The following is a 12,299-nucleotide window of genomic DNA, read 5'->3' on the forward strand; positions in this document are numbered from 1 at the left end:
TTTCAAATGCTTTTTTTTTACTTTATTCAGATAATGTTGCATAATATTGTCTGATATATTAATAATGATTGACGGGTGGGATGCATGCACGAATGAACAGCGTACCAGTTTAAGCCAGTAAACCAGCCAGACGGCGAGACGAGACCACGAATTCCCCCTTCCACTGAGATTAGACCGGTTTCCACTAGATAGCACAGCTACAAAGTCATGATTGGCTATATTGTAAAAATTCATAAAAACAAAAATTAGCTTTTTGGTCTTAATTTAAGGTTAGGGTTAGGGTTAGGCATACGGTTAGCAGTGTGGTTAGGGTTAAGGTTAGTGTTAGGTTTTAAGGGTAACTCTCAACCTCAATTTCAGCCTTTGCCCAACCCCTTCAAATAAAAATAAAAAATGCATTCAAGTGAGAAGTTGTGGGTGGGAGGGAATTACTCATAAATATTCATTTTGGGAGTGGGTAAACGTAGTTTAAAGTTTACCAGAAGTCCACCGCCACGCTCTGATAATAAAATGATGTGCATCATGAGCTTAGGTTAGTTTACAGTGGTAAAATGCAGAGTTCCTGACGTCTATTACCACTGTAAATTCGAATACCCCACGGGTTGCAAAAAAATCTCACATTTACTGCGGTATTGTGATAGGAAGAAAAGTGCAATCATCACCTTAAAAATGAAGATTGGGTGCATTGCAGTGTTTACGCAGTAGCTCTTTTTCCAATGGTCAAATTAACTCACAGATTGGTCTTGAGTTCTGTATAGAAACCTACAACTACTACCAGGCGACTCATCTCACAGGTATGCTTTCACTTTTCAGAATTAGAAGTGTGTAGGCACAGGATGAATATTGTAAATAAAGGATTTGAGAGAAAATAATAATATTCGCCAAATGTGGGATTAGAATTCACAACCATTGAGCCAACTGTTTCAAAGACTGCGCCACCAATCAGTAGTAGCTGGTGGAAAATATAGAGTTGAAATCACCATTATTGTAATCTTGCGTTTGCGATGGATGTAGCTATGAATATGAATGCATAATCCTCATAACCTACATGTTTTTCTTCTTCGTAAAAGCATAGAAGTGTCGGAAACTGTAAGCAAAAACGTTGAATTTGGTCATATGAGGAAATGTGCTTAACTGCCTTTGAATTTTGTGTAATGTCAGTAGTCTAGTCAAGGAAGCATCATGCAAAATACAGTATATTGGCACGCTTCCTTACCAAGACCATTACCAGGTAAGGCCTACTGTCATGCTTTCAGTGCTTGACTTGGACTGAAATAGGTGCAGGTACTGTTTACATTTAGGTGCAGGAGCTCCACAATACTTTTGAGCTAATATTCTTTAAGAGGAACAGGAGCCCAAGCAGTACAACATGTGTGGTGCTGGTACTCAGCTCTGGTGAGCACCGGCCAAAGTCAAGCACTGCCTGCTTTTATAGTAAACCTTGAGGTGGTACCATGCAGCACACAGATACCCAGCAGATCTAGAAGGGAGTGTATTTCATGCCGAACCCTTCCCTTGAGTTGACGTAGAGGCACCTGTACGTCACGATTTCAATGGTAGAGTTGAACCACTAGGGGCACAAAGAGCTAGATTTACAACAAAAAGACCAACATATATCACTTTTGCAACGAACTGTCGAAATGAAGACCATAATTGACGTGTTTCACTATAATTAAGCCTTAAACATCTGGTTTTCGATTATTCATTTTTTTTTTCTTCATGAAAGTTACTCTTTAAAGTCACATTTTAAGAAGATTAATTGTAGAAATGGGCAGGGTTTATGACTTTGTAGCTGTGGTAACTAGTGACGACCGATGAGACCCCGCGTCCTTCCGTGTTTTTGTTAAGATTATATGTTTGGGCCCGCCCCCTCCCTGCTTACTGCCGTGACCCTACACATCTTCTGTAGGCTAAAGACTATTTTCAGGTAAAGTAAACCAAATGTAGTTTTTTAGCGTTGCCTGGTTTGTTACAATTTGGGTAGCTCGCTAGGTAGTGAATGTAGCTAACTGAGCCATCTTCATTCATTCAGCGAATGATACAAACGTAAAAGGAGGGCGGTACTGAACGAGCGCGAGCCAGATTCCGTTATCTATATTCCAGGCACGAGCATGGGGACACTGCAAGATGATATGCCGGTTTAATTCTGTTTTTTATACAATTAGTAACTAATATTTGCAAGGATAAAAGTGATCTACAGTGTCAGACCTTTAGACCAGTCAAATTAGTCCATAGACATTACATTTGCATCATAGTTTTTGTTACTAGCATTTAATCTATTGTATGGAAACTGGCCTGGGTGTAGTGCATTGAATGATCAGAAATTAAATCAGTTCACTGACTCTTTTGTCAGCTTGATTACTCAGTTTGACGATTCCTCATATTCATCCTCAGGCAGAGATGGACTTCCCGGGTCACTTTGAGCACATCTTCCAGCAGCTGAACCACCAGCGTGTCAGTGGTCAGCTCTGTGACTGTGTGATTGTGGTGGGGGGCCAACAGTTCAGGGCCCACCGCTCTGTCTTGGCAGCCTGCAGTACACACTTCAGGGCCCTTCTGAATGCAGTGGAGGGGGATGGCGGAGGAGCCAGTGTGATGGAGCTGGACCTAGAGGTGGTGACTCCTGAGGCTTTCGCCGCCCTGCTGGACATGATCTACACCTCCACTCTCACTCTGGGGGCCTCCAACGTAATGGACGTGCTCCTGGCTGCCTCCCACCTGCACCTCAACACTGTGGTCAAGGCCTGCAAGCACCACCTCACCTCCCGCAGCTTCCCCACATCGCCCCCGCGTGGTTGGAGGTCGCCAGTGCAGCAGCAGCGGTTCAGCCATGCAGTGGACCAGCAGCACCTGAGGCAGTCTCCATCCCAGGCAGAAGCCATGGCTGGGGTCAACTCCAGGCAGCAGAGATCTGTCCTGCTCCAGCAGCTGGGGCTCAGCCTGGTCACATCTGCCCTGGAAGGTAGCCTCGACGTTGGCGAGACTGTGTTGAATGCTAGCCAGGCTGGAGGCAGGGACGGAGGGGTTGGAGCGGGTGGAAGCATGGAGCAACTGGCAGCTTTCTCTGGTCGGCGTCACCACAAACGCAAGAGCTCTTCTCCCCAAGTGTTTCAGGAGGAGAGGCTGAACAGCAAGCAGAGTGGGTGCAGGCTGTCTGAGGGGAATCACAGGGAGGGCTACCCAAGGGTGTCCAGGAGTAATGGGGGGGAGGAGCTTCCCTCCCCTGACTCCCTAAAGACAGACGAGTGCCTCTGCCTGGAGAGGGAAGATGCAGAGAAGCAGGAGGAGAAGTATGAAGGGACTTTACAAGAAGAGGTACAGCTGCCTAGCCAATCAGATAGTAGCATGGGAGGGACACGGGAGGATGGGGGAGAGGATCACACAGAGGGTTCTCTGGTGGATGGAGGGATTGTGTTTAAAGTGAAAGTGGGAGAAGAAGAGGAGGATCAGAAGATGGATGTAGTTGTGAAGAGTGAGCAGGTGAACTCCTCCTATCCAGACACACCAGGTGTGTCCAGTGATCCTCCATTCCCATCCGAGGACACTGGTGATCATCAGGATGAGCCAGCAAATGATGAGAAAGACATACTCAGCCCGAAGGGAAATGACCCAAGCTCATCCAACCCCCAATCTACCTCCAATCCACAGAGAGCGACACACCCACTCCAAGACAACACGGATGGAGGAGATTGGTTGTCTGATAATGAGGGCCTAGACAGCAACCAAGACCTGGGCCTTTCCTGCATTCTCAACCCCAGGAGTCAGCTTGAGGCGTTAGGAGAGGACAGTCTCCTTAACACCACCATCAGTGAAGCTCAGGCAGAAAGCAATGAGGCTGTTAGGTCACTTCAAAACTCAGAGGCAACAAACACCTCCTCTTCCTCTGCTTCCTCTTCCTCCCTTATGTTCCCAGTAACCTCTGTCCCCTTCCAGCAGCTCCTCAGCAGTGAGGGGCACAGTTTCAGTGATGGATTCATCCTCCAGCCCACCCAGAATCAGGACGTTCTGGGGGGCTTCTTGAGGGGCGTCAGGCCAGATGTAGGCACCTTGGGCAGCCTCAGTCTGAGCACGTCCCACTCCCGATCATTCAGGGCTGAGATGACCGGAGTTGGGGGTAGCTTAGGGCCGCCATCTTACCGTCGCATCGCCCCAAAAGTGAACCCCAACTCTGAGGGCCAGATAGACGGACCCCAGGATGCTTCCTCCTCCTCCGGTCCAGCAGGGGGGGATACTGCTCCTCGTCCTGCCCTCACCAGAGCATCAGAGGATGTCCTTTCAAAGTGTAAGAAGGCCCTGACGGAGCACAACGTCCTGGTAGTGGAGGGGGCGAGGAAATACGCCTGCCGGATCTGCTGTAAGACCTTCCTGAACCTGACTGACTGTAAGAAACACATCAGGGTCCACACAGGAGAGAAGCCCTACGCCTGCCTCAAGTGTGGCAAACGCTTCAGTCAGTCGTCCCATTTGTACAAACATTCTAAGACCACCTGTCTACGCTGGAAGATCAGCCACCTGCCTGCCACGCTGCTCTGAGAGACAGGGAAATCAGGTGGAAACGCTGTGAAACATAGCCAGTGGTACCAGTCAGAAAGCTCATTAACATTTTCCATTTCAAAATGTTCTGCCACATCAGGGTTATGTTTGTCTGGTCATTGCTTTAAATCTTGTTAAGTAGACACTTTAATATTGGACACTCTTTAATTTTGGACACTTTAATATCGATGTGAAAACGAATGTTGACTGTGTGTTAGTGATTTTAGAAAGCACATACAGTATGTAGTGTAGATTGTCCAGAAGATGACTACATGAAATGTGACGTGTTATCATCATAGAACAGAGAGAATGGAACTCTTTAAAATAATCTTTACAATGCATCACACACTATTTCTCAGTAGGATCATTATTGAAGAGTGATCAAAATGAAACTACATTGGAACCAAACTGATCCCTGACTACTGTCTTCTGATCTATTCTAACTGTATTCATTATTAATTTACGCATGGATCTAGAATTCTTCTTATGGGGGAAATAATATGTTCACACATTTCTACATTGAACATAAAGCTTTATTCAACAAAGCCAGAATGACAGACCGTGTTAGAGGGAGGGAAAAATCAGGAGTGATCAGCTTGTTTGAAACAATGATTACAGATGGAGAATTTTACCATAGAATTTGAAACAAATTAATTAGAGTGTTTCTTAGAATTATGCACAACTAGACAACTGAGATCCATATCTCAATATGTTAACAAACACAACTGGAATGAGAACAAGAGAAAACATTACCATTACAACTACTATTTTACTATTTTAGTCAAGTGTTTTGTACAATTGAACAAAGTGTTTCATAAGAACAAGAAGGCCACTGTAATTAATTAAGTGTGTGCAGAGACATTGTAGTGCTTTTCTACGTCTTTAAAAAGGAAGCCATGGCTGACCCTTAGGAGTACTGTTAGTGTACTAAGGCATGTTCTCAAAACGCTAATGCTATACACTTCCTCTTTCAAGTCACATTTTATAAGTTAGTTATTTCTTATAAACACTAAGAGCAAGAGGCAGAAGTTTACCTTCATGTTAGGAGAGCATGTTAAAGGAAAGATTCACCCATTTTGAATGTTATATAGTTTTTGTGCATCTATTTGCCATTCAAGCAGTCATAAATACAGCCGGTAGGATGAATTTTGCATCATATACAAAACCCGTCATACCGGCTGTATTCTATGATGCAAAACCCGTCATACCGGCTGTATTCTATGATGCAAAACACATCATACCGGCTGTATTCTATGATGCAAAACACATCATACCGGCTGTATTCTATGATGCAAAACACATCATACCGGCTGTATTCTATGATGCAAAACACATCATACCGGCTATATTCTATGATGCAAAACACATCATACCGGCTGTATTCTATGATGCAAAACACATCATACCGGCTGTATTCTATGATGCAAAACACATCATACCGGCTGTATTCTATGATGCAAAACACATCATACCGGCTGTATTCTATGATGCAAAACACATCATACCGGCTGTATTCTATGATGCAAAACCCGTCATACCGGCTCTATTCTATGATGCAAAACACATCATACCGGCTGTATTTCTGCATGCTTGAACGGCGAATAGTTCAGATACACATGAAAACATGAAATTACCCCGGGAATCGATAGAACATCGCTCAGAGATGCACAAAAATGATATAACATTCAAAATGGGTGAATCTTTCCTTTAATAGAACTGCAATACTCAACACAGATTCCTTCCAGGTCACTTACGGCTTTTACCTTCCCCGGTAATGACTACTGATTGGGTGATGAAAAAATCATTCTAATATGAGGACCGAGGCAGAATTGAGTAGTTGTAGAGCAGCACTAGAATTTGAGTTCGCTGGGCATGTCTGTGTCCTGTAGGCCTGCCAGCAGGTTGTTGGCGGCCAGCTCTGCCATGATGCCACGTGTGGAGTAGGTAGCACTGCCAATGTGGGGCAAGACCACTGCAGGTGGAGAGAGAGAGGAGAGAAAAGTATTAGCAGGGACATGATTGGATTGCACAACATACACTGAACAAAAATATAAACGCATCATGTAAAGTGTTGGTCCCATGTTTCATGAGCTGAAATAAAAGATCCCAGAAATGTTCGATACGCACAAAAAGCTTATTTCTCACATGTTGTGCACAAATTTGTTTATCCCTGTAAGTGAGCATTTCTCCTTGGCCAAGATAATCCATCCACCCAACAGGTGTGGCATATCAAGAAGCTGATTAAACAGGACGATCATTTCACAGGTGCACCTTGTGCTGGGGACAATAAAAGGCCACTCTGGGCTCCCGAGTGGCGCAGCGATCTAAGGCACTACATCTCAGTGCTTGAGGCATCACTACAGACACCCTGGTTCGATTCCAGGCTGTATCACAACCGAACGTGATTGTGAGTCCCATAGGGCAGCGCACAATTGGCCCAGCGTCGTCCGGGTTTGGCCGGTGTAGGCCGTCATTGTAAATAAGAATTTGTTCTTAACTGACTTGCCTAGTTAAATAAAGGTTAAATAAAAATAAAATGTGCAGTTTTATCACACAACACAATGCCACAGATGTCTCTGACTGCAGGAATGTCCACTGGAGCTGTTGCCAGATAATTGAATGTTAATTTCTCTACCATAAGCCGCCTTCAACGTTGTTTTAGAGAATTTGGCAGTACGTCCAACAGTCCTCTCAACCGCAGACCACGTGTATGGCGTCATGTGGGCGAGCGGTTTGCTGATGTCAACATTGTGAACAGAGTGCCCCATGGTGGCGGTGGGGTTATGGTATGGGCAGGCATAAGCTACGGACAACAAACACAATTGCATTTTATCGATGGCAATTTGAATGCACAGAAATACCGTGACGAGATCCTGAAGCCCATTGTGAGGCCCATTTTTAAAAAGGGTATCTGTGACCAACAGATGCATATCTGTATTCCCAGTCATGTGAAATCCATAGATTAGGGCCTAATTAATTTATTTCAATTGACTGATTTCCTTATATAAACTGTAACTCAGTTAAATATTTGAAATTGTCGCATGTAGCGTTTATATTTTTGTTCAGTATAGATAATCTCTGGGGAAAAGCAACTGGTTCATTTTAATGAGCAGGTGTAAAAAAAAATATATTTTTGAATCATCTGGAAAGACCACAACAATGATTAGAGGCGAATCATAGAAAATAAAACAGAGATGCCTCAGTAAACTGGCTTCCATCCCTGTGTCTCCATATACTCACCACAGTTGTTGAGGGTGAGGAGGGGGTGGTTGGTGGGGAGTGGTTCTGGGGTTGTGACGTCCAGCCCAGCACAAGCTATCTGACCACTGGACAGAGCCTGGTACAGATCCTCCTGATTTACCACTGCACCCCTATAACACACACACACAGCTCTATTTTTACAGCATTGAATGATTGTAGCAGTGTTCATTTCAAAACGCAGTCAGTGTGGTTTGTTTGGCACTGCTCTACGTGTTTAATGGAGTACCTGCTGGTGTTGATGAAGACAGCAGTGTTCTTCATCTTGCTGAAGAAGTCCTTGTTACACAGGCCCTGGGTCTCTGGTGTGAGGGCGCAGGACACCACGACAAAATCACTCTCAGACACCAGCGTGTCCAAGGGCACTGCAACAGAGAGGAGGGGAGGAGAGAGGAAGGTGAAGAAACAGCCAAATAAACATCTGATTCTCACCCTCTCTCTCATACTTTCCTGTTTTCCCTAGCCCCTCCACCCCAGCTCACCGTATTCTCCCTCCACCTCAGCAGCATAGGATTTGGCAGTTCTTCCAGAGTACAGGAGCCTCTTCACTCCAAACGGTTTCAGCCTCCTGGCAATGGCCATCCCTGAGGGAAAACAGCATTGACTCCAGACAATCAATCAATTAGTAAGCAATTTTGTCCAGCCCTTTCAGCTACAGTATGGATTGAATGGACCTCACACCTAAGGCCAGGAGTCACAGAATCCAGTAAGCCAATCAATCAATCACTGTCACTACCTATGCGTCCCAGTCCGATGACACCGACAGTGCTGCCTGACAGACCATAACCACACAACCACAGAGGTTTCCAGGTGCTCCAGCCTCCACTGAGAGAGAGAGAGAGTTAAAAAGAGGGAACTGAGGACACATTCTGTTTTGCTCATATTAATTGTAGACAGAAAATCCCAAAAGTATCACTGTACAACATGTCAAGAGTGATCATCTGAAACTGAAGTCTGATGTAGTAAATGTATCTGTGTGTTTATTGGGCACTGACTTCTTAACCTCCACCACTCCCTCTGGTAGCCGCCGAGCTGTGGCCAGGAGCAGGGCGACGGTCAGCTCCGCTGTGGCATCAGTCAGGACGTCTGGAGTGTAGCCCACACGCACCCCTCTGCACAGAACATGGAGACGAGGGCACAAGGAGAGTTTCTGACTTAGATGTGAGAGTAAGGCATTTGTTCGAACATTCATTGCTTGAATTGGGCCGGAGCTGTCTGGGGAACTGCTCACCGGCTCCTCTATAAAACAAAGTGGCCTATCACCGGCCCAGATTCACAGGGTCAAAAAAATATTGATCAAAGCGGAATGAAGGCGGGATCTGCATTGAATAGCAATGGAGAATGGGCATTCATATCCTGATTCCACTTCATGCCAGTAGACTGTTCGAGTTTGAGAATGTGCCAGCCTGAATGCGCAGGATGCGATGTTCCAAGTTGTCAAATGAGGTTTCTTAAGGTCATGAAAATCCTGGAAAAGTCACGTAATTTTTCCTTTTAAAATATATGATCAATCACTTAAAAATCTACATATCAGCCATGATCAGAATTAGGCCTAGCCTTCAGCGCGTCTCTCTGTGTGTGCTGTGCACAATCTGCATGTGTGCCAGTGCGAGTGGGCCGTTTTCTCGAGGACAGAGAGGGACATTTCAGCAGCCAGTAGCCTATAAAATAATGATAGACTAACTATATAGCCAATTCAAAACATAGCTTCTAGTATGGCTAGTTATCTCTCTAGTTAACTATTTAGCTATATGCCTAAGAATTAAAGTCGTTGACTCATTGTTGCCTTTTCACTGTTGAGAAATAAATCTGACACCATTATTGGAAAGCTAGGATTCCCCTCTATTAAACAGTAGGCTAGCCATGTAATTCCGACAACACAAACAATATTCTAAGAACAGCCTAATTGACACATTCGATTATGTGCATAGATCTCCCCTGAAACATGAATATTAGAGATAAACATGTCTTAGTGAGCTACCTTGCTTTGAAGTAGCCTACCTTATCCGTTTTAGCCCCGATTCAAGGAATGAATGAGGGAATAATTGTATAAAAACATAAAAGTGTTTGGTTGTAATGTTGCAATATTTTATATTGAGGGTGTCCAACAGCTACTGGCTGTGCAGGCTTTTGTTCGAGCCCTGCTCTAAATTGTAGCCTAAACATCAGCTGCTCAACAGGAACTTGATAAGGAGACTTGGGTGTGTTTCAGGGCTGGATCAAAAGCCTGCACACCCAGTAGCTCTCCAGATGGAGGGTTGACCACATGCATTTTATACAGTAGCCTAACAGTGCAGTTATTCTACTTTGTGGGTGGTTAAGTACCTTGATCAAGGGCACAAACGGCAGGAGATAGTAGGCCTACATGGGATCAGAGACCAGAAGCCTTTAATTATGCTGACTTTTTCATGTAGGCTACATAGAGTCGCCACCAATTATTGGTCATGGAAATTTGGTTAAAAGTAATGGAGAAGTCATGGAAAAGTCATGAAATTCCATCTGTCAAATGTGTATGAACCCTTCCACCCGGCACAGCCAGAAGAGGACTGGCCACCCCTCAGAGCCTGGTTCCTCTCTAGGTTTCTTCCTAGGTTCCTGCCTTTCTAGGGAGTTTTACCTAGCCACCGTGCTTCTACATCTGCATTGCTTGCTTGTTTGGGATTTTAGGCTGGGTTTCTGTATAGCACTTTGTGACATCTGCTGATGTAAAAAGGGTTTTATAAATTTGATTGATTAACAGTGAATAAACAGAGACCTCTATATCATAATATAATTTGAGAATTTCTGTGAACATAGTATAATGAACAGATTTGGAAAAAGATAGCTCCTGCACCTCTTTCATCCCAAGTCAACCACTGCGTACAAGCTAGTTGATAGTTAGTCTTACCGTTTCTTGATCTCATCCATGGCCATGTGGTCAAATCCGACAGACAAGGTACTTATAACCTTCAGGTTTGGACCTGAACACAAATCGATAGTTACGTGTTAGGAGAAGACAGAATGGGAACTATCATACAACACATATACTGTATAAAACATATCTAACAGCCTCATAAATTCCAGATAAATATATATTTATTTACTTACTTACGTAGGCCTATGTATGCTGCAATTCAGCTTTTAGCTGCAAATGTGTACAATTCAAAATAAACCTTAAATATATATAATATTGGAAAATACTGAGAGGTGCTGTCTGAGTTAATGTGGTCCAGATTATGTCCAGTGTACCTGCTGCGTCCAGAACCTCAGTGTCGATCTTGTCCGACAGGAGGCACAGCAGCCCATGGGCCCCCGCCACGCCCTTCAGAAGCTCCGCCCTCGGAACAGGCTCATCAGAGTCCCACAGTGACACTTTACATCTGCTTCCATGGAAACGAGGGAGATGGGGAGAGACCAGATTAAAATGAGGGACCAAGACAATTTAGAACATTTCCTTCATTGTACAGTACTCTCCACATATTCTGCATTGTCTGTCTGTGTGCATTTTTTAAGGTCTGTTTTCCCCCCCCTTACCTTACCCTTCCTTTAATCTTTATTATACCTCATTACCTTCACTAAATGTTACATAGACATTTGTACGTGTTATAATAACGCCTTAAGAACCTTATTACAAGTTCAGAGTACCCGCTATAATATGTGACCTGGAATAAAGGTCATAAGCAACTCCAATGAACTTTCAATTTTAGAACATGGTGTAACGTTACCCTCCACTTCTTGTGTGTGGTGTGTGTGTGTGGCCAATGCATTTATACAGCAATAAGTAGACTAGCACTAGAATTTAGTAGTACAATTATAACACTACTGGCATGACACAGTCATGCATTATAGATGACAAGTGACAGCGCATGAGATACTCATTAGGCGAGCTAACCAAGCTGATCATAGCTAACTATAAAGTGAAACCTGCATACACTCCAGCCTGTGACAGAATCTTCATTCCCTCCTGTGGGATGCGTCTTGTAATGAAAACTTTCATGATCTGTGTGCGTCTTCCGATGGACAGAAAAGTCAGAAGAACTGCTTGAAATAAGGACCCGAATCCCCCAACAGATGCAGCTAAATTTGCGGATTGTTTAGTGTTCACAATGACGTTTCAACGTGTGCACACTGTTGAACAAGGAAGTGTGTAGGGGTCAGACAATATTGCGCATGCGTAGTCCTGCCTTCGATTCCAAACAGAGATGCTTTGCTCCAGACAAAAACAGTCACATTTGTGCCTATATTTCTTACAGGCAAATTGGCAAACCAAATTGTTTTTTTCTCCTTACACTACTGCAATATTGTCTAAAAACGCAATGGTTTTCTAATTGCAATTGCCAAACCAAACATTCTCAAGGCATTTACAGTCATTTTCCATAACAAACTCCTAATTTGGCTGTCCACACATATGTGATCTTACATTTTTCTTTAGCATAAAGCTATTTCTGTGTGGATTTCTTGTTGATGTTTGTTTTTGCATAATGTCAGGATGATATTCCTTGTTGTTGACCTATCTGTCGTTTCACTGC

General features: G+C 44.0%; 2 protein-coding genes across 2 annotated transcripts; one reads left to right on the top strand and one right to left on the bottom strand.

Annotated features, from left to right (window-relative positions):
* Positions 1 to 2,400: 2,400 nt before the first annotated feature.
* Positions 2,401 to 4,533, top strand: LOC311104706 (zinc finger and BTB domain-containing protein 5-like; the record flags this gene model as incomplete). The annotated part of the gene is made up of 1 exon (XM_084146588.1): positions 2,401 to 4,533. The coding sequence occupies one exon, from the start codon at positions 2,401 to 2,403 to the stop codon at positions 4,531 to 4,533; it is 2,133 nt and encodes a 710-aa protein (XP_084002714.1).
* Positions 4,534 to 5,050: 517 nt separating this feature from the next.
* On the bottom strand, positions 5,051 to 11,900 carry LOC311104749 (glyoxylate reductase/hydroxypyruvate reductase-like). The gene is made up of 9 exons (XM_084146646.1): positions 11,703 to 11,900; positions 11,020 to 11,150; positions 10,679 to 10,751; positions 8,787 to 8,903; positions 8,528 to 8,616; positions 8,274 to 8,375; positions 8,021 to 8,156; positions 7,774 to 7,904; positions 5,051 to 6,505 (listed from the first exon to the last, which is right to left on the bottom strand). The coding sequence occupies exons 1-9, from the start codon at positions 11,765 to 11,767 to the stop codon at positions 6,384 to 6,386; spliced, it is 966 nt and encodes a 321-aa protein (XP_084002772.1). The 5' UTR covers positions 11,768 to 11,900; the 3' UTR covers positions 5,051 to 6,383.
* Between the last annotated feature and the right edge of the window lie 399 nt (positions 11,901 to 12,299).

This window comes from Coregonus lavaretus (assembly GCF_964263955.1).
Source record: "Coregonus lavaretus genome assembly, chromosome: 29".
In the NCBI taxonomy this organism is placed as follows: domain Eukaryota; kingdom Metazoa; phylum Chordata; class Actinopteri; order Salmoniformes; family Salmonidae; genus Coregonus; species Coregonus lavaretus.